At 38.2% G+C, this 27,982-nt stretch overlaps 3 protein-coding genes across 4 annotated transcripts in view; 2 read left to right on the top strand and 1 right to left on the bottom strand.

Moving 5' to 3' along the window:
* The first annotated feature begins 42 nt into the window (after positions 1–42).
* On the top strand, positions 43–16,219 carry LOC121376498 (annexin A7-like). The gene is made up of 9 exons (XM_041504381.1): positions 43–118; positions 1,081–1,156; positions 4,042–4,136; positions 4,713–4,826; positions 6,237–6,327; positions 9,060–9,208; positions 9,930–10,107; positions 15,373–15,485; positions 15,827–16,219. Exons 1-9 carry the CDS (start codon positions 113–115, stop codon positions 15,956–15,958), a joined length of 954 nt encoding a protein of 317 aa, XP_041360315.1. The 5' UTR covers positions 43–112; the 3' UTR covers positions 15,959–16,219.
* Positions 11,303–23,551, bottom strand: LOC121376496. 2 transcript variants are annotated; one of them, XM_041504380.1, is made up of 2 exons: positions 11,570–13,863; positions 11,303–11,436 (listed from the first exon to the last, which is right to left on the bottom strand). In XM_041504380.1, the coding sequence occupies exon 1, from the start codon at positions 13,291–13,293 to the stop codon at positions 11,890–11,892; it is 1,404 nt and encodes a 467-aa protein (XP_041360314.1). In that variant the 5' UTR covers positions 13,294–13,863; the 3' UTR covers positions 11,303–11,436; positions 11,570–11,889. The 2 variants fall into 2 exon arrangements, 1 of the variants encoding a protein (XP_041360314.1); XR_005958459.1 differs by lacking the exon at positions 11,570–13,863 and adding an exon at positions 23,418–23,551 and having other exon boundaries at positions 11,305–11,436.
* Positions 23,552–23,790: 239 nt separating this feature from the next.
* Positions 23,791–27,982, top strand: part of LOC121374191 — a 93,931-nt gene continuing 89,739 nt past the window's right edge. Inside the window, exons 1-2 of the mRNA XM_041501172.1 lie at positions 23,791–23,867; positions 23,965–24,034. Coding sequence (XP_041357106.1) covers positions 23,850–23,867; positions 23,965–24,034 — 88 coding nt within the window. The 5' untranslated portion in view covers positions 23,791–23,849. The remainder of the gene's footprint in view (positions 23,868–23,964; positions 24,035–27,982) is intronic.

Here is a 27,982-nt window from a genome sequence, read left to right as displayed (position 1 = left end):
AACGAAGTGCACGGGTGAAGCAAGTTGCCACGTGATCTCACACGTGATTTGTCACGTTTCACTTCATAACCAGTTTAGTTATCACTCATTGCCAGACGCACCTCTCCACAACATGCCTGTAAGTATTTTTTTTTAAATATTACACGTTTTGGAAGGACTTTCCTTTGGCACTGTCACTAACCCTAACCCTAACCCTAACTATTAATGATAAGTATTAAAATTTTATAATGTTCTTTATACATGACAGTGCCAAAGGAAAGTCCTACCACCTGTTTAAATGTTCATTTCATTTCTTTCATGCTTATTTTCAATTAAGGTTCAAGCACGCTGTCTTGGACACATACCTCGGCTATCTAGGCCGTCTGTCCAGGACAGTGGGTTAGTTGTTAATTTTTAGTGGTTAGTGATAGAGAAGAGGGTTTAGTGGCTTTGCATCGATCTCTCTATCTATCGAGCCGTTAAAACTCGCTCTGGATGGGAGTCGGTCCCGGGCTGCGAACCCTGTACCTACCAGCCTGGTGTCCAATGGTTTATCCACGACGCCACCGAGTTTAAACGGACATTTAACCGTCTTTTATTCTTTCTGCAAACTAGTTCTGTAAATATACTTGAATATTATGACATATATTATTAAAGAACACCATTTTAGGTCACGTTAGTTGTGATTTACGAATAATTTTAATACTTGGGTCACTGTGCCTTTAAGTTGTTGTACCATCGCATGCAAAGAGGATTACATTCTTAAGGGTCGTTTTCCACGTGCATGTTTTTTTGGTGCCACAAACACAACTCATTTCTATTATCGTCAATAAGTGATTTTATAGAAGTCCATTTTACCGCACCCGCACCACGCCAGAAACCATGACCACATAAAGAAGGGAGGGAGGGAGGGAGGTAGGGAGGTAGGGAGGTAGGGAGGTGCGGGGGTTACGGCGCGTAGCGTAACCTCGAATAATATATTTGGAATGAATGCAATTATTGGCCAAAACTGTATGCTAGCAAAACGAAAACATGTTTAGGCAATAAACGTTACACGATTTGAAAACATCTTATTGTTATTCATTAATTTTTTCTTGCAAGGGAACTATCCGTGGTGTGGAAGATTTCGAGGCGGAAAAGACTGCCGAGTGTCTCCGCGACTCTATGAAGGGAATGGGTAAATATATATATATATATATATATATATATAATATAAATATATATATATATATATATATATATTATATATATATATATATATATATATTATATATTTTATATATATATTATATATATTATATTATATATAATATTATATATATATTATATATTTATTATATATATATATATATATATATTATATATATATAATATATATATTATATATATAATATATATATATTATATTATATTATATTATATATATATATATATTATTTTTTTATTTTTTTAATATAGAACAAAAGCTTTTGAAAGGTATTGTAACTCTTAACTCTTTTAACAATACTCACCATAACAAATATTTTTAAAATGTTAGGTGGGGACAAATAAGGGAACTTGTCTATAAGAGATCCTTGCTGCTTATGGAAACAAGTAGCAGGTTTTCCCCAACACTGTCAAAACTTCATCTATGGACCCTCAAGCGCCATTTAACGACGTAAGTCACACATTTCATTATGTATTGAAAATATCCCGTTATAAATGCTGACAAATGATACCTCAATCGCATCCAGTGTCTGATTTAATTGTGCAGGTCACGAGTTCTTTTATATAAGCACATTTACCAAATTGCTAAATGAGCGCTTGACCAAGTTCGTTGACGTTAGCGGGTGGGTTGGGACGACGCCTCAATCGTCTGTCCAGACTATCCCAGACATACTCGATGGGGTTGAGATCAGGACTTTTAGCGGGCCAGTCATCAATGAAATCAATGTTATTTGTCCTAAGAAAATTTAGTGTCTTTAGCTGTATGAGAGGTGGCATTATCATGCTGAAAAATCGAGATGTTGGCGTTGTTATGGAACAGAGGAATGACGTGATGAGCGAGAATGTCATCGCGGTAACGTTGAGCATTTAAATTGCCATCAATGACGACTAGTGGTGAACGATAAGCATGGGCAATGGCTGCCCAGACCATGACACAACCCCCACCCCCGAAACGATCTCGTTCAAGAACACAACAGTCAGCATAGCGTATATTTCTCCTACGGTAGACGCACACCCTGCTATCACCAAGTAACGAAAATCTGGATTCATCCGAAAAAAGAACGGTATTCCAGCGTCGCCGTATCCAACGAGTGTGTACACGTGCCCAATTTAGACGATGACGTTGCGTTAAAACGCATCCGACGTAAGGACGTCATGCATGTAAACCGTTCTCCCGCAGACGATTATGAACAGTTTGCCCACTGATTCGGTTATTATGAAGCCCAGGTGTGTTAGCAGCAGTAGCAGTGGCAGTTTGGAATCGATTGCGCAAATGCGTGTTCATGATATGGCGGCCTTGACCACGCGTTGTAAACGTGGACGTCCACGACGTGGCAAGTCGTTGGTGCTTCCTGTTGTTCGAAATCTTACGGAAGATTTTCGTATCGCTCGATTAGAACTCCCAACATGCCTTGCAACGTCTTCTGTCGACATGCCAGCATCAAGCATGCCAATTGCCCGTTCGCGTAAATTATTGGGTATTCTTGGCATACTAAAAATGCTACAATGTAAAAAAAAAGTTAATTTCTTTTTTACAAGTTTTGAAGCGTTTTTGTTCACTTGACAACAATGTCAGTAAGACAAGTAAAACAAATTGACCGAATACTACACGCGACATGTCAACCATGCATGCACGTGCAAATTGAATTTCACGTTGTCGACGATTAACAGTGCAAAAATAATCGATAAAATTCATGAATCCTGATAATACAGCTCAAGGCTAATACTACCTATATAATTTCATTACACAATGAATTCTTTAACACAACAAATACTATATGTACAAATCGGAAGTTTCTTTTTTTGTTCAATATATATATATACATATATATATATATATATATATATATATATATATATATATATATACACACACACATATACACATATATATATATATATATATATATATATATATATATACACACACATATATACACACACACATACACATATATATATATATACACATATACACATATACACATGTACATATAATGTGATCGGTATGGCGGCGGTTGTCTGATTGTATGGAGGGGGGGGGGGGCAATCAACTGATTTCAGGAGTGATTTCATCATTGTCCACGATGCCCTTACAGCCCAGCGTTATGTTGACGTTATTCTAAGACCAGTTCTTCAGCCACTTTTGCGCCGACACCGAAGACCAGAAGGTCCCCTTCTGTTTCAATAAGGCAATGCCCGTCCACATATTGCAAGAATTACCTAGGCATTCCTGCAACAAGCCGGTATCACCGTTATGAACTGGTCCGCCGTTTCACCGGATTTGAACCCAACTGAACACGTGGGATGAGTTAGGACGTCGTGTACTTCACCGCCAGCCACCACCGTGTAACGTCGCTGAGCTTGCACAGGCGTTGCAGGAGGAGTGGAGGAAAATTCCTGTGGCTTATTTGAGATGTTTGTGCCAATCCTTTCCCCGTCTTCACGCATGCTCACGGGCCAATGGTAGACACACCAGATACTGGCCTTGATATTGGGGGGGGGGGGGGGGGGGGGGGGGGGGGTTTGAAGTTTTCGATTACAAATGCAACTCGATTAGATGATAACTGGCCATGTTTCCATGTGAATGTGTTAAATGAATACCAGTCATTAATGTCCTATTACATTATCCATCAATTCATTAATAGTTTGTCGTTATTTGCAATAAAAAGTTGTTTTTGCGTTTTCATTGTGTGTCAGTATATTTTTAAATGCTACAATATTTGGAATTTCAGATCATATTTGGATGTTCGGAAGTCTTGCCAAAAATGCATTTTGCTATTGGATGATTGTTTTAATGAATTTAGCTTAAGTTATATTTGGACTTATTAAAATCAAATACGTGTTTGCATTCAGGTACCAACGAGAAGCAGATAATCGTCATTTTGGCTGACCACAGCAATGCTCAGAGGCAAGAAATAGCAGAGATCTACAAGCAAGCTTACGGCAAGGTGCGCTTCTTGGTCGCGGATTGTATCCATATTGTTTATAGTTCGTGTGAACAGATGAGTCTTTCTTGATCCAACTTTGTAGAAATCTTAATAAGATTAAAATAATGGAAGAGTAAAACGATTTAAAAATCACTGAAAACATCACTGTTCATATTCAAAATAGTACAACAGATAGTTAAATAACTAACAAAGTTGACGCCTTGCAAGAATGGAAGGTGGATGTTCATGATTGTATTTTTGACGGAAACGGTTGCTGTGTAATGATAAACCATTTAAAATTCCTAGTCATCATTTGAGGTACTCCACTCACTCGAGAATTAAAACGTAAAGTTATGTAATCGGCTCCGCTTAAGACGTATTTCCCCTCTTTGAATTCTGATCTGAAATCTGTTTGAAAATCTGTTTGAAAATCGATTTAGCTATAAACAAGTGAATATGTAAATATCATTTGTGATTTATCCAGCTTACACTTTAGTTTATTTGGATGCCTTTTCACGATGGTTACCACGATGGTTACATCTTGCACATGTTAATTTGATAAAGATGTGTAATTTTTATCTTTTCTTCGGTTCGCAGAAATTGATTGACGATTTGAAATCTGAGTTGAGTGGAGATTTTGAGGACGTGTGTCTGGCAATGTTGGATCCACCCCGGCTTTACGATGCCAAGCAGCTGCACAAGGCAATTTCAGTGAGTCTAATATTACTAAAGTAGTGTCGGAAATAGAATAAAACTGATTTTCGTCGATTATTTCTTTCATATTAAAAGTGACAAGTAAATATTTTGTAAATATCTGTTTAATGATACTCTACCTAATTTAGCATTTACTTTTGGTGGCTCTCATTGATGTACAAGGTGGTGTTTACTCTTGAAATTAAAAGAAAGATGTCAGTAAACAGGTGATTTGTGTACTGTATTGGAACAGACTATAACGCATTTTGATCGACATGTCAGTTTCATTTACCCTTAAACATACTTTTAATTTAAAGCAGCAAGTTAACTGAGTATTTTGAATTTCAGCAGAAATTATTAATTATGATAAGCATATTTAGTGAATATAATTTTAATCTTGCAACCACTTAAAGGTGCTATATCATAGTTATATGTGAGCATCTGTTTGTGATAAAGATTCTCCAATAAAATGTATTTTCTACTAGTAGATGAAATTATTTTGTTAGAATCATTTATGGGCATACAGTTTAAGGTGTAGTCTTTAAATGTTAATGCAAAATTTAATTTAATTTTTTTTTATTTGCAATATCTGTCATCATGCAACTTGGAGATAGCCTCTTTAATACATAGCACCTTTAATACGGGTATAATAGATCTAATGATTCTGGACAGTTTTGTTCAAAAGTTACTCAGAAAGGTCTACAAATATTTTGTTTTGGAGAGGGATAGGGGTAAACCGTCATCAGACAGTCCCTCACATATTGCAACAGCAATGACATTGACACATATCGATTAAAATTTGTTAGTCTGTTCCAATAAAGTGCACAAATCACCTGTTTTACTGACATCTTTTAATTTCTGACATCTTTTAATTTCAAGAGTAAACACCACCTTCTACATTAATGAGAGCCCAAATAAGTAAATGCTAAATTAGGCAGAGTATCATTAAATAGATATTTATAAAATATTTACCTGTCAGTTTAATATGAAAGACATAATTGACGAACATCAGTTTTATTTTTATTTCCGACACTACTTTAGTACACTTGGAAGGTATTTGGGGCGATTCACTTGGAAGGTATTTGGGGCGACGGGAGTATTTTCACAACTATTTATAAAGATTCCATATATAATTGTAAAACGACCATGCAGACGGTATTTGTGAACACTCGAGAAATATTGATATGACTACACTTAATGGTAGCGTACACATTTTCAATTTGCCAAGGTGTAGAATGTCTTCCTAATGCAATAAGGTGTACAATTCATTTTGCAAAATCGTTGATTCAGTCTTCACCTCCATGTACCATTCAAAACGATTAATAAAGCGCAAACATATGAGGTTCACCTTTTGACACCCAATAATTTGAATGCTTAAAATTGCCCAATTTACTATTTCCAGTTGTATTGGGATTTTGATGTTTTTAGGGTGCTGGAACAGACGAAAAAACATTAATAGAAATAATGTGTACCAGAAGTAACGATGAGATTGAAGAAATCAAGAAAAGATACAAAGAAGGTACAGTTCTATTCGTAACGTTTTACACTAGTCTTCTCTTCCTTGTAGCTCTACAGTGGACAGTTCTGTTATTAGGATGAGGATTTAACATGTTTCTACGTGACAATAACCGACAGTTCTTGCGCACAGGGGCAAAACGTTTGCATATCATGGATACTGCAACTGTCGGAACAAGGAAACCAAAATTGCAGTTCTTAAGAGGGTTGACTGGATATTATGGAATGAATTGTTTTCAAAGTGCTTAGGGAAGGGAATAAAATCGTCCGATTTTGCGTTATGTAACTACTAGGTGCGGGATTTAGCTCAGTCAGTTGAGTGATTGAGACGCAGGATCGAACCACCTTGGTGCAGAGCCGGTTTATCGAAGTAGCACCTATAGCACGTGCTACGGTCCCCGCGCTTCAGGGGGCCCCGTGGTGATGTGTACATTTATTTTCCCCAGGTAATGTTTCTCCACTCCCCGAGGTTGCAAAATATATATTCTGGGAAGGGGGACCCGCTGTTTTGTGCTACAGGCCCCACGGATCCTTAAAAGGCTGCGCCTCGGTACATCAATTCAACTGATTTGATATTTTTTTCGTTGCAATCAGTGCACCACAACTGGTCAAAGGTATGTAATTTCCTGTTTGTGGAAAAGTGCATAATATACTAGTTCAGTTTTGGTAATATAACTTTTTTCTTATCCACATAACAAATGTAGTAACATTTGACACATGACTTATCTCATTGTACTGTAAGAAACGTGCATCCGGGCCATTGTCACGTGCTATGGACTTGAACAGTACACATCGAGTGTACATTTCATTTCAACACGTTCCACTGAGAGACGGCTATGGGGGGACTTATGGCAAGCTTTGGAATTGATTGCAAACATATTTTATTGTACAAAGAACAAAAGAATTGGGCACAAGTTTGACAACTTAATGTGTGTGTTGTTGAGGCGACGGCGGCCGTCAAAAGGAAAGCAACATCTCCTGCAAGCCAGCCTGTTCGACAGACGACACCCTTGGAGGAGGACGTAGATACCTGGCAACTGGCCTTGGGGAAACTTACGGCTCAGTACCGGGACTACGTTCAGGGCGACACGACCGATACGGCGAAGCCGAGAGGCCGGTTTTGCAACCAGGACTGGAGACCGCTGCCAGACGGGAGCCACTTCGAGCTCCACAACATTCGGCTCCAGAGCTCGGCGACGGGACTCATCGTGACGCACCGGCGCCAGCAGACCTACCGACAAGCGATCCTCCTCTACAAGATGGACAGTTCAACAATCCACAGGATCGTCAAGACGATCTGCGGCGCCGGTTACCGCGTGGTCATCAGAGATCTGCTATGTAAGAAGCAACTCATCCCATCGCCGACTTCCAACTCGGACATCGGCTCGCCGTAGTCGCCAACCTCACCCCTAACGGCCTTAACGAGGCCACTCGCGTGGACATATAGATCGGACTTTTAGACCTTCGTTCAAAATTCGAAATTACCGCTTTTTTTATATTATTAAATAGTCCGATCCTCTTCTTTTTCTTAATGCTCCAAATTATATAAATATTCGGCCATTCACACTCCCCCCCCCCCCCCCCCCCCCGTTAAACTATCTAATTTCTTTTTGACCGCCCAATCTTAATCTAGCGACCAAATTTAATGAGTAGATTTATTTCTTTTATTAATTATATTAATTAAGATGCGCATCAAAATTTTAAAGGCCCACTATTTAATTTTTGGATGTAAATTTCAAAATTGTCCCCTTAATTTTTTCTGTCCCGGAGCAAGTCACTGGCTATCCAGAGACGGGCGCTGGGACGGACATGCTCGAAACTCTAGTGGTATATGATAATGTAAAAATTATTCGCACTCGCATACCGCGAATGTAAGGCTATTGCTCTAATTATGCAGGGGCAATTGCAACGTCGCGTCGCCCAGCAATTTGGGATAGTTGGGCGTCAGTCACAGGAAGATTAGCCGACCGTCCTAGGAGCGGACGTCCGCGCGTTGCGTTACGTTGCCACGTCAAGATAAAAGGCAAGGTATCACACACCTCCGTAACCGATTTCAGACGGCTACGGAGACGGCGAGTCATGGTCGCTCAGTGTGTCCACGAACGGTTAGGAATCGGTTGCGGGAGTTCAACATAAGGCCACGACGTCCCTACGTTGGTTCACAACTTGCATCCAGGCGACGTCAACGTCGATTGCAATGTTTGCGTGCACATGCACCAAATCGGTTTCACTTGGCGCACTGGAGACGTGTGTTATTCACTGACGAGTCTCGGTTCTCGCTTTACATGTCAGATGGACGACTATGTGTCTATCGACATCGAGGTGAGAGATATTCAGTCGCGTGCATTAAGGAAAACGACAGATTTGGGGGAGGGTCTATTATGGCTTCTTTTTCTTTCTTTTTTTTTTGGGTGGGGGGGGGGGGTGTTACTTCTGATGGCATGAAAACACCTCTCGTGCTCACCCAGGGCAATCTTACAGCCATAAGATATCGGGATCAGGTCACCAGGCCTCAATGTCCTTCCACTTATCTATGCGCGTAACCTCACGTTGCAGCAGGATAATGCAAGGTTGCACGTTGCAGCAGGATAATGCAAGGTTGCACGTTGCGAGTGTTTGTTTTGATTGAGGACGTTGAGACAATGTCCCAGTGGTCGATTGGCCACCCTACAGTCCAGATCTAAACATTTAAAGTATGAATCAAACCTGGAGGATAATCATTCACTATTCATTTAGAGTATGACTCCAACCTGGAGGACGACTTGACGGGCGACACAAGTGGCTACTTCCGTCGGCTGATGGTGTCCTTGTGCACCAGTGGCAGAGACTCCAGCGAGGAAGTGGACCAAGAAAAGGCTGAGCAAGACGCAGTCAGGTTTTACGAGGTAATCGGTAAATCTGAACAACGTTTGGCTCGTTTTCTTTCTTTTTTTCTCCCCCCCCCCCCCCCCCCCCCCCCCCCCCCCCCCCCCCCCCCCCCCCCCCCCCCCCCCCCCCCACACACACACACACACACGCTTTAGTTTGTGGATATCCATGAACAGAGCTGAAGCATTATCTATTTGGTAATCATTTGGGTAAATATTTTAATTTCGACTGGTAGGAGCCAGGTCCACTTAACATGTACGAGGCTTTTGCAGGAAATTTTGCATGGAGTAGGTGCTAGACTCCGACGAGCGAAGTATTTGGGGGTTGGGGTGGGGTTAGTCATGCTCGCCAAGAAAAGTATTTAAAAATATACACACGCGCCTGATTTCCCTAGGCAGCCAGCTCAAATAGCTGTGTGCGCACCGAGTACCACGTGTACACGTCCAATCTCGAAAATATGCTCAAGACAGTCGTGCTTGAATCTTCAGTGGATGTAAGCAAGTCAAATGGTTGATAAGATTGATGGAACCGCGTGTTTGAACTTAAAATTAATAAAACTGCTGGATAAACATGTTGGAAGCAGGTTTTCATTTTTAAGCCATTAATCTGTCCTGAACATTACCTAAGCAAGTAAAATATATATTCAAGACAGTGATTTTGAACATAAGTACGTATAATAAAACACGTCAATCGGCAATACTCTTCATAAACGTTTTTTAAAAAACCGTTTTTCTCTAGGCCGGAGAAGGGCGATGGGGAACGGACGAGGCCGAACTGAACGCCGTGCTGTGTCTGAGGAGTCTACCTCACCTGCTGGCAACGATCGCCAAGTACGAGGAGCTGACGGGCAAACCGATGGTGGAGTCGGTTAAAGATGAATGTAGTGGCAGTTTACAGGAGGGATACCTATCCATTTGTAAGTAGTTACCACTCTGTAGTCCAAACTCTGTAGGTGGCATGTTGGATTGGGAAAAGTGTATAGGACAAATTTGTGGTCAGGGGTTCACCAAAAGGTCAACTTTAAAACAGTCATCAAAAATACCTGTCAATTTCGCATTGCATGTGACGTTTATGCTTCTTTTCAATGGCTACGTACAATGTTACAATTTATATGAACCACTCGTTAATGACTCCCGTAACGAAGTAAAAAGGCGAGGTATAGGTATCAAGCTACGATTTCACGTGTACAGCAAACTTAAAAGCGATGCGAAAACAAAAAGTCAAATAGTTAAAATATAGACTGTCTGACTGTCAACTGTACGCCGAAGTTGGCCAACTCGACTGTTGCCTTGAAATCTTTCCAACTCCCAACTTATAGGTGCGCACAAATAAGTAATCGGTCATACACGACAAAAATCGAGTTGTAAAAGCGCTCAGACTAGCAACTGGACAGTCGTGAGAACAGAATTGGCCAACTTTGTGCTGGCAGTTGGTAGTCTGACACTAGTATAACCGGTTACTTAAGCTAGGCTTCCATTAATGCAACTGCGGTGTGGACACGGGTGCGTCAAAAAGTGACAAGATGGCACAGGTATCCCCAAACAACATAACCGGAATATATTAAATTAAAACCTCATTCCTGTAATCGCAAATGATTATACTCATTAAAAAATAGTATTTCTGAAATAAACTTATGTGGCTTCAATACACGAGTCAAGTTGAAGAATGCTTCGTAAAGTCTTTATTTGGTCCCCTGCGGAGGGGGACTATAGGTTTCATCGGTCCGCCCGTCCGCCTGTCCCACATAGTTTTCCAGATGCGTTGTTTTCCAGATGCGTTGTTTTCCCTCACTTACCATGTCTTAGATATTGAGCTGAAATGGTGTATAGCTTTATCATGTATCGTTAGTGGAATTTACCCATTTTCTACAGTTATGGCCTTTGATTTAGGAGATAGCAAAAACAAAGTCCGGAAAATTAATTTTAATATCTGAAGATGTTGAGATGTAATTTTGTATATAGCTTTATCGTGTACTGTTAGACCAAATTTAATTTTTAATGTGTTTTTTTATACCTATTTTTCACATAATTGTCTGTCACGTACCAAAGATTATGGAAAAGATAACTCAACAAAAATGAAATATTATATATTTAATACCAAAAACATGGTTGTTCGTATCCAACCTCTGGAATCCAACCTCTAATCCAGTCGCAGGAATCCAACCTCGGGAATCCAACCATATGAGTCCACTCACATCAGTTTAGTCTCCACCCCAACCTCAGGATTCTACACCTGGGAACACCCGCTGTAACAATATAAAATGCATTGCATGTACCCACGCGTACCGAGTTTTCGTGGCATTAACGAAGAATTGGTTACTATTATAAACAAAGGAAACATACAGCTAATATTTTTTCACTAAGTTAAAATTCACTTACCCTACTATACTTTGCTACATAAAATCAATTCATCCCCGATGGAAATTGCCGACACATGATCACCGTCGAGGCCTCTGGAAAACCCGTCTGCATAATGACGTACCTATCAATTCGGGGTATACGTCATTCAGTCAATCTATGGCAGGCCAGTGATGGCAACCAAGTGGGAATTTCCGTAAAGAATCGAAGCACAAAATATGTTAGTCATTGTTATAATATAACTTATATTTAACATGTATCCAAACACACAAACGTCCAACGTAAATGTAACATATTTACAGGTCTGGTTTCTTCACACCTGCTCAAAGATACATGTATGTTTATTCTTCCTGCTTGCATGGCAAGCCATGACACGGGCAGAAAAACACGTCATGTCGTCGTAGACATCGTACATCACAGCAGTATTTTAAATGAACCCAGTGATTACAGTTTTGGAACATGCACTGTCCCCACATAGTAAATACCAGTGAAGTGCATCTTTTTAATTCAACTGGTTGAAAAAGCCCACAAACACAACACTTTTCGTCATCTTCAGTTTCCGATTCCGAGAAGTTGTCACTTGATATCAGCCCGTTATCAACTCCTGAGGGCCCTGGCTGCGGTGAATTAGATTTTTTGATTGGTGCTACAGCTTTTGTTTTTCTTGAAGAAACAACTTTGGGTTTTTTAGAGGAAGAGACATATTCATACAGTTGGGATGATACATCTGGCTCTGTAATTGGTTTTCCACCAACAACCTTGTGAACTGAACGCCTGGGTTTAGACTGATTGGGTTTATCGTGGTGTACAACTGGCAGGTGACTTGAAAAGAAATTGTTAACAGTGTTTCTGTCTTGTGGTTGAGAAATATCGGCATTGTTACTCGCAGTTTCTGTAGATTGTTCAGCTCTTCTCTTTTTGGCATACTGAACAGGTTTCAACAGAGATGAATCAATTGCTGTTGGGTTAAATGGATAAATCCCACTCTTCCTGAAAGCACTCTGAAGATTCCTGGGAGTCAGCGAGATGTCGTAAGCTCGACATGCAATAGAGCAGACATTGTAGCGGGTGAGAGTTCCAGAATGAGAACGTTGCCATTTTCGAGATTCATCAATGAAAACTTTAGAAAACGGTCCAAAACAACCCACATCCATCGGCTGAAGGATATGGCTTGTATGAGGTGGTAGAACAAACAGGATGATTCCATTCCGCACTGCAAAGTCAACCAAATAAGGTGAAATATGGGATCTGTGACCATCATACAACAATAATGTCTTCTTATCTCCACCAACTTTTGCGTACTTCGCAAAATGATCTACAAGCCATGTTTGAAATATGTCTGAATTGGACCATCCTGACTTACTAACAGTGCCATTCGTACCAATGGTGGCTCCTTCTAATAGTTCTTGGCGCATTCGAGCCCCAGGAAAAATGAAATATGGTGGGATTTGTTGACCCAGTGCATTGCCACACCCTATCATAGTGACTGTGGATGATCTTTCTGGCGTTATTTCAATTGGAACCTCGTCTGTAGATCCTACAACATACGGAGGTGCGTGAGTCATACTAATTCCCTTCTCGTCCACGTTATATATGTTTTCAGGAGATGATTTGAGGTCATACTTTTCAAGAATTGTCTTCAGTTCATCAAAGTATTTCGTTATGCTTTCCTCTGAAGTAGCGTAGGCTCGAAGCTCTGACAAGGATTTGGGTCGTCTCAACTTTAATTCTGGCCATCTTCCCATGAACCCATAAAACCACTGTAGAGAAAGAGTTGCAATCGTGTGGCCGTTTGTTTAAATGGGTGGCATAGTCGGTTCCAAGATTTAAAACCTGCGCTCTTGTGTAGCCATAGCCAACAGACGCCATCAACTTCAAATGTTCTGCCAGTTTGTTTTCTTCTTCCAAGGAAAACATTGGACCAGGTCCGGACCTTGTCGTGTCTGGGGAAATAATCCCGCATATTCTGTCTCTGAGTGTTTGTTCAGGAACGGAATACATCCTGGCAGCCTTATATACAGAAGTTCCCTTTTCAGTGACATCTGCATATGCATTTTTAAGTTGAGTAGGGCTATATGATCGATAGCGCTTTTTATGACGTGACGTGAAATCCTAAAAAAACACAAGGAATCAGATATAAGAGATAGCCCTTATGCGATTCCATAGTTTCAAAAATTGGCGAAAGCCACGTCATATATGTCACGTGATTATAATTTACAATAACAAGGTGGAGCAGACGATGCATACATTTTCATGTTACAGGTCTTGTACTAACTTCGGTACTTTATTTTGCTCAATGGTATAAAATGCATTTTGGTAAGAACAATGTATTTTACTTGTTTGACAATGTAGTTTAATAATGCTTACATTAATTGATGCAATCTTGAACATTTTGTTCTCCGGTATCCAGGGACGCTTTCTCTTAAGAAACGTTCGCTAGGTGGCGCAGTACACATGAACTGTCGCGAGATATGACGTTTTTGGGAAATACCCCGAATTGGTGAGTACCACGAAATGGCAAGACGGGACGGTATTGCATTCTACAATCCCGTATTTTATATACATGTACAAAATTATTTACAAACAAATATCACTATAAACTGTACATGCATTGGATCATTGTTGCACAAATACGGTATCTAATATTCAGTCATTTACAACAATCTAAGTAATAAGAATCAAAACTTACGTTTTAACACCGTGAGAAATACGAGAGCACCTTCCTGTTTGTGACGGAACATGCTCTTATCGTTTCGCCTGTGGCGATGTTAATTGTTTTAGAGGGCCGTGTGCAGCTTGGTTACGTAATACCCCCGCGCGACGGTGGTAGAGCTGCGGCCCAAAATGCACTTAGACCAGGTGTGGAGGCCATGTGGCCAGTAGTTACGTAATAACTCCGGTAGTGCGGTTTACGACCGGGGTATTTCTAGCGAACTGGCGACAGTAAGTCTGAGCATCTAAGAAAAAATACCGTCCCTGGGAGTTGTGGAACTATCACATGATAGGTGAGGTACCGCGTTGTGCCCCCAGGCGATATTCGCTGTCTGAGATTTTTTAATAAATAGATAGGATTTTAGATATAGTTAGGAGAGATATTTGGATAATCGTGTTTTATTCAGTTACGGGTATTATAGGATCCCCGTGACACTCCTTAACAAAAATAACTCTGCCCAACACCTAATAATTCTTTCTATTTACGCATTTCCCCGACACAATTAGTACGTGCTTTCCATGAATTGCCCATCCCAATACAATACACCATTATCCCGTGTCTTCCACTGCTCATCCACACACTGCCCGTGCAACATACTACACCACACAACAAAAGTCACGCACACAAATAAAATTCACTTATTTAGAATGCCCGTCACCAAAAGTAACGCATACATAAAATGACATGTGACAATGTCCCTTGAACTTGGGAGATACAAAAATGTGTTGGGCCCGATGGGGGACATGTATTGCTTTAGCAGTACTCCCAGAATGCTTTTTCTATTACCAGACGATGGTGGTTTAGGGTATATGTGCATGAACGTGGCTCAAATAAACTATTGTTTTAACTGTACTAATCTAACAAACGGCATAGGGCTACCGCCTAAGCATACTGCATAAGCAAACAGCGTAAGCTTGCCACAAGTTTCGCAAATGGATCGTTTCTCAAACCAAGTCCTAGGGTAATGAATGTTCATCGCATTGCACCGGAGACGTTTTTTTTTTTATTCCTGCGGAATTCTTACAAATACAACATTCATGTGGATAATGTGTTTTAAAAAAATGCTTATAATGTGTATAAAGGCAGATGTTAATTTGAATTGTTTTTACAGTGGAATCTGCATTGAATACTCCAAAATATTTTGCGAAACGGGCCAAGAAAAGCATGAAAGGCATTGGTACGAACGACAACGATCTAATCAGGATAATGGTTTCGCGCAGTGAGGTAAATTACCTTTTGTAATATCTGAACGGTTATAAATAAATCGTATTGTAGCACATATTGTGGTTTTAGTGCAGTGTGTGAGTGTGTGGAGGTGGGTATCAAGTCATATATATTTATTTTTTTATAGGAAAAAATACATTTTCGTCCTGGGGGGGGGGGGGGGCGGGGGGCAGGTGCATGTCGCCCCCATCGGTTGCTAAGGTGCTTGAATTGTTAAGACACTTGAATCAAAACATAACCTTTTTTTTCTTTTTAGATTAACCGATTCAAGTACACTTGCTAGGGGATACCTTCTCGTATGGCATGCAATTTAACAAGACTGTAATTGAATATCTCTTCAGGTCGATCTCCAAGACATTAAGGAGGCTTACCTAGAGTTATACGAGACGTCCCTCACAGAGGCAGTCTCGGACGAGTGTTCGGGAGACTACAAGAGGATGCTGTGCTGCATAATAGATCCATACCAGGGCTGAAGCTGATGCCAACAGAACATTAATAAAATATGTCCGTATTCCTCATCTCTCGTCACCCAGACGTTCTCGGCTGTCCATGCGCAATAGCCAAACTACTCGAGAGTGAACTTTTGTTTTTGTTGGGGGGGTGGGGGGGGGGGGGGTGAGGATGTTGCTTGATGGAACAATATTTTCGGGAGTGGTCATGGCACTGTGCATTGTCCAGCCTAGATGAATGTGCACTGCGTGTTTGTACTGGGGACAGTAAACCTGGAAAACCTGTTTAACTTGTTTGTCTTGTTATTAAAGAAAGGTGTTATTAAAGAAAAGTTTGACAACAGCATAAATGGGCATCGACGGGCGGGACGTTGCCCAATGGTAAAGCGCTCGCCTGATGCGCGGTCGATCTGGGACCCATTGGGCTATTTGTTGTTCCAGCCAGTACACCACGACTGATATATCAAAAACCGTGGTATGTACTATCCGGTCTGTGATGGGAAACTTTAGCGGGTTTCCTCTCTAAGTCTGTCAGAATTATCAAATGTTTGACATCAATACCCGATGATTAATAAATCAATGTGCTTTTTGATGTCGTTAAACAAAACCAACTTAACTGTTAATAAAGAAGCGTTTGACACTAGCATAACCGACCTAGGGAGGGATGAATCCCATCTTGTACTAGTTTGTGGAGTGGGAGGGGAGTATACCATCTTGTACCAGTTTGTGGAGGGAGGGAGGGGGTGGGGAGAGGAGGGGTTAGGTAAAAAAACCTGCAGCCGTCATAAAGGCTATTCCTCCCAAAAAGTGGTACATGTATATGCTCTTTTCAATAAACAAGACCGTACATACCACGCTCTTTGATACACCTGTCGTACACTTAAACGGGACACTTGTTTGGATGGTAAAACCATTACGTGAATGATCCGGTTGTCCATCGCATTTCAGGTAGGCGTTCTATCGCTTAGCTACACCTCTCCACGAAATATAGGAGCAGGGCTGTCATCTGAATGTCATTGTGTAGTAAAATGGTTAGACAAAAATAAAGTTAGCAGTATTATATAAATTGGGTTTCTTAAAACTAAAAGAAATCGATTTATTTTCGAGAACACGGGAATGAGAAATCTTTTCCAATCAAAATTATTCCAAATCGTATTTACAAGAATTGAAACAAAACCTCTGCGATCAATTTATAGAACGGCGGTTTTCGGCCATTACAAACTCTTCTAGGGGTCAGTTTTATATATTTTACAACTGAATTTTACTACGAAACGTATTTGTCGAGATTATCGTACCAAAATAGAAAAATGTTTTATTTAACGACGCACTCAACACATTTTATTTACGGTTATATGGCGTCAGACATATGGTTAAGGACTACACAGATTTTGAGAGGAAACCCGCTGTCGCCACTACATGGGCTACTCTTTCCGATTAGCAGCAAGTGAACTTTTATTTGCGTTTCCCACAGGCAGGATAGCACAAACCATGGCCTTTGTTGAACCAGTTATGGATCACTGGTCGGTGCAAATGGTTTACACCTACCCATTGAGCCTTGCGGAGCACTCACTCGGGGTTTGGAGTCGGTATCTAGATTAAAAATGCCATGCCTCGACTGGGATCCGAACCCAGTACCTACCAGTCTGTAGACCGATGGCCTAACCACGACGCCACCGAGGCCGGTTCGTACCAAAATAGATGCTAGACAACTAAATTGCGTACGTCAAATTTAAGATTACTAATTGAAACTGGCAGATGGTTTAACGTTCTTGGAGAAAATGAAATATGCAAACTTTGTAATACTGATATTGGAGATGAATATCATTATTTATTCAACTGTAAAAATTATAATATTGAAAACAGCTGAAATTATATAAAACAATACTACAGAATTAATCCTAGCGTTTTTAAAATGAAAGGTATGCTGTCATGTAATGCACCATTATTAAAACAAAGTTATATTTATCTAAAAGATTATCTAGTCTAATGAACTGACGTTTCTCCGCACATTTTAACTATTGTGAGTGCAGATTTTGTGCTCTGTTAACAATGTCTGAGTGTTCTTGAATGATGAGCGTACGAGACCGGGTGGCGGAGGCAACTGCCCCCCTCCCCCCTCCCCCCCCCCTCCCCGTGCATTAATTTATTCCAATTAGCCACGTGCCCAGGCACTGCACGAAACATACATCGGGTATCACTTTGTTACAACATTGTGACGGAACATGCTCCAAATTCTTTTCGCCTGTGGCGATATTAATTGTTTTAGAGGGCCGTGTGCAGTTCCAAATGCACTTAGCCCAGGTGGGCAACTTGTTACGTGATACCTTTGCGCGACGGTCGTCGAGCTTTTCTAATACACACCTACCGCAGGTGTGGAGGCCATGTGGCCAGTAGTTAACGTAATAACTCCGCTAGTGCTGTTTATGACCAGGGGATTGCTCGCGGAATGGCGACAGCCAGTCTGACGATCAGAGAAAGATATGCCGTCTTGGTCGCTGTGGAATTTCACTTGATACGTGAGGTACCGACTTGTACCCCCAGGCGATATTCGGATTTTTAAAATAAATAGCTAGGGTTTTAGAGAGATCGGGGAGAAACACAAGGAAGGCTCCAGGGGATCGCTGTCCGTCCGGACTGGTAATTATATATTTTCTGCTCTGTGTATAACCTTGATGTGATTGATGTGACTTTAAATATTTTAATACTGTATTATACCAATATTATTTAGACGGTGCTGCCGGTTATCTGACGCAGTAATCTGTAGGCTCACTGTCCTAAATAATTATAAAAAGCTTAACCAGTCATCCTAGAGGACCTAGGTAAACTGTAGGTTATTGTCTTTATTGTGATAGGTACCAGTATTAATTCTGTGTTACAAGGTTACTGAATGAGTAGTTAAGGGTTAATTAAAAATTAACCAGTTAGGAATAGAGTTGTAATTCCTTTATTAATTAAGTTCTCCTGTTAGCGTTTCTCAATTATCACACGTGTGAGTGTTGTGTCACGGTGAAGTGATTAGCATATTGTGTAAACTAGACACCTAGAGATTAACTAATTAAGTGATCAGTTCTGGGTTGTTATTATTTATTGTTGTTAATTAACTACTGCGGCTGTACATTTGTCAGCGTAGGTTAATGCAGATTCCAAAGTGTATTGTGTTTTGTTGTGTTTTCTAGTGAACTAAACGTGCTATATTATATATACTTTATATAAGATCTTATCTCTGATCATACCTAGACGAGCCACAGCGGGTATAACTGCCTGTTACAGAGAGATTTAATAGATATACAGTTAGGAGAGATATTTGGACAGTCGTGTTTCATTCAGTTACGGGTATTATAGGATCCCCGTGACAAACATACTTCAAGTGACACCATAACGACACTTTTGGCTAATTCACTTTGGTGTCGTTAAAGTCGCAGACCCTAGTTTCAACCTATAAAATGGACACGCGTTTAGCAAACCTTTAAACGTTTAACATATTTGGATAAAGTAAAAACATACTGAAACAAGAGTTTGTGACATTGAAACGGTGAAATGCCGTATAAAACCCAAACCAAAACTACTCCACAACCGTTACTTCTCGGTGTTTAAAAACTAGTGTCTGGCACTTTAATACATTTTAAAACAATTAATGCAGAGATGGATGCACTAACTAGGTTTCTAGGATGGGGTAAAAGTTTCATTCTACTATTCATCGCAACTAGCTATAGGCTAAATCTGATCGATTTTGAAGGGCAGGACGTAGCCCAGTAGTAAAGCGCTCGCCTGAGGCGCGCTCGGTCTGGGACCGATCCATGTCAGTTGAGATAAATATTTCCCGTTCCAGCCGGTGCACCACAAGTATATCAAAGGTCGTGGTATGCTACTAATAGAATAATGTATAGCGGGTTTCCCCTCGATGACTGTTAAAATTACCAAATATTTGACATCCAATAGCCGATGATTAATAAATTAATGTGCTCTAGTAGAGTCCTTAAACAAAACAAACTATAGGAGAAGCCATGTGTTTAGGGAAGTGACGTCACGTATCAGCATGCGCGCGCATCTGGTAGGCAGAAGTCTATCATAATGGCCATTAGTAACAAAGCGAACTAGCGTAGCGTGAATAGCAAAGAATGGCCAACACGTGCTTAAATTACCGCTTGTAGCACGGGAACGCTATTCTACATAGCTACATGTACTCTTTCCACCCATACAATTTGACGATTGACCGAGTTCAAAACTATAGCAAACTTCCTTTTTTTTCTTTTTTCTTTTCACCTGAATAAATATTTTTAGTCCATGTATTTTTAAAGCGTCTGGTCCATATTTCAAGTAAAGCATTACAAACGAGCGCGCGCACACACAAATAAAAATAATAAAATAAAACGAGTAGGCCTATATTTTTTATTTAAAACTGTTTAAAAGAAATAATTGGCCTACACTTTGTTAAAGGAAATTATTTCTTTTAACAATTTTAAATAACCCATATATATATATATATATATATATATATATATATATATATATATATATATATATATATATATTTTATATATATATATATATATATATGCATATATGTATATATATATATATATATATATGCATATATGTATATATACATATACATATATATGTACATATAGATACACATACATATATATATATATATATATATATATATATATGAACATTTGTTACAAATGAACAACCAGTAGACAATATATAGACAGTAGTTATATATATATATAACACATCAGACTTGTCTACTGGTTCATTTGTAAGGCTTTTCATCAACAATAAATTTAAGCAAGTATCTTATTAGAAAACTTTACAAAAACTTTAAAACTATTAATTTTATCAAGTCCTTTTTTATTCCTTAAACTTGCTGATATCGGATACATATTAACACATTGTATTAAAATGGAGGAACCTAAATTTAGTTTCCATACATGTTCCATGACCACACATACATTGCTCCCTCTAGCTACAGCATCCCTTTTTAAATATTAGTACAGAACTTAGCCTTTTAAACCGGATACATCTCAAAGTTACTTGGTCCCTCACCTTTGTGGTTCCATCTTCAGAACATTTTGTAGCATTATTTTTTTATATATATATACATAAAAATTGCCATTAATATTTTAATCACCTAATCCCATGCAGGCCAGGACATAGTTTAATATGCAGTCGATCTAGGATTGATTCCTGTTGGTGGTCCTATAGGGCTATTTCTCATTCCAGCCAGTGCTCTACAACTGGTGTAACAAATGCTACACTATTTATTATCCTGTCTGTGGGCTGATGCATATAAAAGATCCCTTATTGTTAATCGGAAAGAGTAATCCATTATGTGACAGCAGCAGGTTTCCTCCCTAATATTATCTGTGTGATCCCTAAACATGTCCGACTCTATATATCCGTAATTAAAATGACTTGAGTGCATGTTTAAATAAAAGATTCCTTCCTTTCAAATCTAAAACAGTGTCAGTTACCTTTGACAAGAGGCACAGTTTCAAAGGCTATCACTTTCAACCTGATTAATAAACCAGTTAAAACAACAAATTACTGTAAATGGTAACAATACAATGTTTTAATGTAAGACACACACATTAACACAATGCAAATATCATTTGATCATTGGTTTATAATGATAATAGAAAAAGAAAATAATAAATATGTGTTGTCTACTGTTTCTCGATATAATTTTATTGATTTTGTAAAGTCTGTTTTTATTAGAAAATCGAGATCCTGGTAAAAAAAAGATTAAATCCAAGTGTTATCAATGTCATCATCACATACTGAATAGCCCCAATCATATTGCATATGGTAGTTTGGAAAGTCAGTGTGTTATCAATGTCATCATCACATACTGAATAGCCCCAATAATATTGCATATGGTAGTTTGGAAAGTCAGTGTGTTATCAATGTCATCATCACATACTGAATAGCCCCAATAATATTGCACATGGTAGTTTGGAAAGTCAGTGAAAAAAGTTCTGGTATCCCTCTTATGCACAGAAACATGAGATACTGTAGAAAAGAATCGCTGAATCTGATACCAGTGTTCTCCTTAGCATCCCTTAATTCACCCTAAAACTTAAACGCCCTTAATTCATCGTGAAAGGCCCATTTTTCATCCAAGAGTTGCCAGTTCTCTTTTTGTCCATAAACAGGGATCACTGATACCTAGGAAAAAAATAAGAAAATTGGTAAATTTCTATGATATATAAGTATGAAAGTTTTATATTGTGTATATTGAATATTATTGAAATATTTGAATACACATAAATGTATTTGTGAAGACATATTGACATCTGTCACTGATGACAATAATACTTATAAATACAATCAGCTCCCCTTTTCTTTCTTTATTTCCTGCAAACAAATTCAGATAACTTATATAATAAATGCATGTAACATAATTTATGTTTTTAATCAAATATAATGGCTATCACCAACTTGTGGATCAATATCCAGTTTTATTATTAGTATTTATTTATTTTTAATCCCAAAACAAATGATTTCATACACCTGATATCCCACCCTGAAATGTTTATACCTTTTATTTTATTATTAAAAAATCAACTTACACATTACAAATACACCTGTGGATCACTTCTTCAATAAAAAAAGTAAAACATTATAATTAACATATAATATAATTAATAAATGGAAATATTTCACAACCATTTTCATATGAAACAATATATATATGCTTGATTGCACACACACACACACACGTACACACACACAGCTCCCTGTTATTTAATTAAAAATATAAATACTCCAGCCACCTACATATTTTATGGCATAATACAATATAAAATATATTCAGATTTTTGTTTTACCCACTATAATGGATCTGTCAATACAAACAAAAAAGTTACATAAAACGTTTTTTGTCGATTGACTGGGTAGGCCTACTGTTCACAGGGTAAACTTTGTTTCCATGTCAGTTTGGTGGGGGCTTTTATATTATTATTATTTTTTATTTTATTATCTTTTCAATTTTCATTTCAATAAATACTGACGTGTATTAGTATTACGAATGAATAACATACAACAAACCTTGTATAAAATGACGATCTCCGTTGTGGGATGGGCAAAAGTTGATTGTTGTCAGCTTTAACTGTTCAACGTTTCGCTTCCACTGTATTTGATGAAACTAATTTCATAATCCTTACTACAGTGACTTGTGCATCTAACAACAACGTATGAAATTACCATGACAAAATACCATTCATCAAAACTAGTCTACACTGATTTAATTGACGGAAAAACATTCGATTGTTCATTACTACTAATGCCAGTATTGTCAACTGGTTTCTTGCCTACCAGCGCTCACGCGGTACCACGTGATCAAAACATGTGACGTCACCGTGGCTTCTCCTATAACGTATCTCATAATGTTGAATATATACTGTCCTGGTATTGACAGGGTAAGACGTAAAGCAATGTTTATTTATGTGTCAAGCAAGGACTGAATAATTATTACCTTTAAAAATGCAGGCCTAATTCCTTCTGACCCAAGTTCATATTTATTAAAGTGTTATCCCATACGCCAATAATAAGTTGTACATTAACTTAACTCCACCCACAAGGTTATGTTTACGAACTATTAGAAACATGACCTAACCTGTTACATCAAGTCGGAGACGTTAGTCCGCATGGTTTCCAGTAAATAACTGCTGCTCACAATACATCTATGCTAAACATATACATGCATTTAATACTACAAGCTATTGTTAATAAGCTAATTAAAATAGCACGTATTAAGTTAATTCTTTTGAAATGCCTACTAGCAGAAAGACATAACTACTGCACTATTTGACAGTCGCGGTCTGTTATTGTTGAATGAGGAAGTAAACCGGCCATCTGTCAAGTGTCACGCTGGTGATTGTCTGCCATATCAAAGCATGGCGTAACTATGAGAATAACAACAGAGGTATTATTAATTATTGCATGGCTGTTTATTGACAAATGACACCAGATTTACTTACTTTTCTTTATCATAATATTTATTTTTCTTGTTTCGTTTGTAGCTTCTCCAGTCGCAGTCTTTTGGACCGCTTGAATGCATCGAATACCTGGACTTATCGGGTCGTGGAATAGGTAAGATAATCGATGTAAATCAACAATGTGACACATTCAGAAACAGAAGTCTGATTCGGTTAAAGTCATAAATTGAACTCGGGTACTTGGTCGTTGGCGAAACGACAAATAGAACACATATTTATAGCATTATTTCTTATTGTGACTTCTGTACAGTTTAACAATTTAAAAAATATATTAATAAATAAAATATGATTTATTGAATATTTATTTTTGAGAAAATATCAAGCGAGTGTACAAAAAATTATGCCCCCACATACCGCTGACTATTTTGAATAATAGTATAATACAATTATTCTGGGTTGGAAGTGTGGTGATAATATTTTTTTCATTTCTAGTTGATCTTCTAATGGCCCATAGGAAAGGGGATGGGTACAATATGATGAATATCTAGTGAAAGTGTCATGGTCTCTGGTAGCAAAAGCCATATTTTTATCTTTATTTATAGAGTAGGATTTAATTTTTTAATTTCTTTTTACATTTTCATGCACCCCCCCCCCCCCCCCCCCGAGTTTTCCTACAGGCTTGCATTATATAAATAATAAAGTAAAAACTATGAATTAAAGCAGCAGTCACTAGTTACCATCTTATATAGTACAGTGCTGTCCGGTGTATCTGCGCACCTAAGCATTCAAGGACCATTTTCTATGTGAACACTGTGAAATACTTAATAAAATGTGTCTCTCACCAATGAAGCAGTGTATAATCTGAAACACTACAAATTGTTTTATGTCTGAAGTAAATAAACATTTTAAAATGGTGCATAAATATAGGCACCCCCTTGTATCCAAAATGATTTGCATGTCCGGTGATTCGGCGCAGTAGATGTGGATCGTTGACCCTGCTATTTATAGACCACCCATGTCCTCACTTTGTAACCCATAAATGCTACACTATTGTCCTAGGATTATTTTACTACTGTTTTGTTTTGTCTTGTTAAAAATATTACTAAGAAAATGAACGATCACACATAGCCCATCTCATGATCAGTTTCGGAATCGTTTTCTTGAGTAGCACAGTACTGCAGTTGCATACATGTTCATTGTCATGCATGGGTAAGATGCCTACATGGATTTTTTTTTTTCTTGGGTGGATTGTGTACACACGTGGATCTTATTTCGCTTTTATTTTTTGTAACACGGTGACAATTGTGAACTGGAATGACTGTCAATTAAGGTGTAAAACTTTTGTTTTGTTTGCATTTGTCTGTGTTTTCCTTTTCATTTTAAATAAAAAGAACTGAAAAAAATAAATTAAAATGTGGGAAAGGTGTTTTTAGACTGGTTTTAACATACTTAATATCAAAAAGGCGACCTAGTTCGCGTTTATATACACGAAAACAGGTGAATTATTTATTTTGAAATTATGATATAATTATTGATAATGTTGTTGGGTTTTTTTTTAAATTGCACCCTTAACAATAAAATGTTGATACTTGATTACTCATTGAAAAAGGAATTGAAGTTTAATTCATTAAAAACACTGACAACATGACAACTTCTTAAGAACACTGAAGCAAAATACCAAGTGCGCCAAATCACCGGACGTGCCGATCCACCGGACACGGTTGTTTAAGTTCAATATTCGTTTGGGTTCAGTTTTTGTGCAGGCACTAAAAATAACAATATTTCATACAATAATGTGATTTGGATCACTGTCAAAATAAAGTAAGAAAACATAGCATGTTAATTTGTTGCAAAAAATACAGTAAAAAATGTGTTTCAAACAGGTAAGTTATATATTATATTAATGAATACTCAATTGAATATTTTCCCATTTTCACAAATCCCAAATTTCTGCGTGTAAAAATAGCAATGAAAAAACAATCTAACAAACTTTGGATCGTTCCTAGCTGTCTGCATTATTGACTTCCTAGCTGTCTCTAAAGGTCTGACATCGCCGGAAGCAGTTTCAAGGGTGCAGTACGGTACACCAAAATATTTACTTTTCAGTAGTCAACACAATTCACTGTGATATGCCCAAATGCACTTTAATTTTATCTGTGAAGCATTTTTTAATGGTGCACCTTCTGCTGGTTGTTATCAAAAGAAGCTGCTTTAACCCCAGCTGGCCCTAGTCCCAGCTGGCCTAGTGTCTGAATATTACTCGGGGATATACCAGGATTTTTTAACAGCTAGAGTCCCATGTCTGATAGGATTGGGAAAATTAGCATGAGTAAATCATACTTGGGTTATTGTTTAGGTCATTGAATGATGCATACACCACTATTAATTTATTAGAATGGACATAATTTAATATATATATATTGGGAATTTTTAGCATAGAAATTCTAAATATTCAGTGCCATTTTCTTTTGAGAAGTGGTCGATGTTTGGACCCACAGAACGCCTGGATAAATCCCTGTTACTATACTGATTCGGTAATTGAGACGTAATATCTTGCCTGGCTGGGCATTTTTCGGGAAAATATTTGTATTGGAAAACTGCACTGCGCCTTAAAAAAGGGGATTTATTTTATGCACCCTCCAGTGTTCGAGATTAAAAATTTTGGGCAGAATCCCAGTTGAATACTAACATTTCAAAATCTGGTATCCCACCTGAGAATTTAGTATTCTACTTAAATGAAATTCAGAAATAACATCGTAACAAACTTGGACGACACTGTTACTTAACTTCACCAGTAAATGATGACTTTCATTGTTTCAGCGAAAAATAAAAACACAGGATTAAAAAACCAACAACATTATATGGTATCCTGGTGAGATACTGGATTCTTGAATTCTGGTATCCAAAGTTAAATTCTGGTAACTCCGGGATATCGGGATACCATTAATCTCAGACACTGCCTTCCTATAGACAGAACAGTACATACGGTGACACTGGATGGGATGGCAATAAAAACCGAGTCATTCAAGGATGACCCATCATATCCCAGGGGACCACTCTACCATAGTGCATAGGAAATAGAAAATTAATTTTAATGAGTTGTAGGTAGTGATATTCCAGTGAGTGATAATAATAAAAAATACTGTAAACCGGATTAATATTGCCACATGTTTTTTTCACTTTGCGACGTTTAAATTTTGTGAATGACCATTGGCATCTGTAAAAAATAACGTGTGTGAAAATAATGCGAGATTGGGAGCGAACGGTGCAAAATTAATACGTACACACATTTTTTCCCTTTTTGACAGCATATCAGTTTGGCTCTATACCGATGTGATGATCGATTATAAAAATCCATGATCGATTGTGTGTGATAATGTTAACTGTAACTGTTCCTCCAGTTTAGGTGATGAAATTTAAGTAATTATGTTGGGGTTGATGTTTGTTTATATCATGTGTACATAAAAAAAAATGTAATCGATTGTGTCATCAAAAGTTAATCAGTTGGTGCCAATATAATCGATGATGAAATGCCAACCGATTCCCAACACTAGTTGTATGTGTGAACAGAACAGACAGATGATCTGTTCTAAATATTAACAATATCCTAGAGACAGCAGCTCTGTAAAATAATATTAAAATTACATATATACATGTATATATGCAGAATATTTTCAAGTTTGTGAGATATTCATTTGATTTTGTATACTAGAACAAGACCTCGTTGTTTAAGGGGAGGTATCACTGCGGCTCTCCATCACTCCCCTGAGAATATATAGTTCAAGAATAGTAATTTTTACCTCCCTTTACCATGTGATTTTTACAAAAAAACCCAAAGGATTAAATATCAATGCTCAATAAGTTATATATTAAGTGGCTCCTTATAATTTAAGTTAAAGGAGCAATGAATCAATCCCGTCTTTATTTATTCATGACAAGATCTGTAGGACTTAATTAATGTTATAGCTATTCCATCAATGATAAAAAAAACTCTAAAACATACAGGGCCGAGATTACAAAGTTTTTTTTTGTCTTACACATGTGTAACTACATTTATCATCCATTAAAGGCTTTTGTAGGAAATATCGCTGGCACTATAATT

This window comes from Gigantopelta aegis, chromosome 6 (assembly GCF_016097555.1).
Source record: "Gigantopelta aegis isolate Gae_Host chromosome 6, Gae_host_genome, whole genome shotgun sequence".
In the NCBI taxonomy this organism is placed as follows: Eukaryota; Metazoa; Mollusca; class Gastropoda; order Neomphalida; family Peltospiridae; genus Gigantopelta; species Gigantopelta aegis.
The sequence above is the reverse complement of the archived record's forward strand: the minus strand, read 5'-3'. Positions and strand labels throughout refer to the sequence as shown.

Bases quoted from the DNA above. Each gene is read 5' to 3' on its own strand.
- LOC121376498 (XM_041504381.1), top strand. The intron at 6,328-9,059 runs GTACAGTTCTAT...CTATTCATTTAG, and splicing joins CAAGAAAAGATACAAAGAAG to AGTATGACTCCAACCTGGAG. The intron at 10,108-15,372 runs GTAAGTAGTTAC...TTGTTTTTACAG, and splicing joins GGAGGGATACCTATCCATTT to TGGAATCTGCATTGAATACT.
- LOC121376496 (XM_041504380.1), bottom strand. From the start codon at position 13,293: ATGGGAAGATGGCCAGAATTAAAGTTGAGACGACCCAAATCCTTGTCA.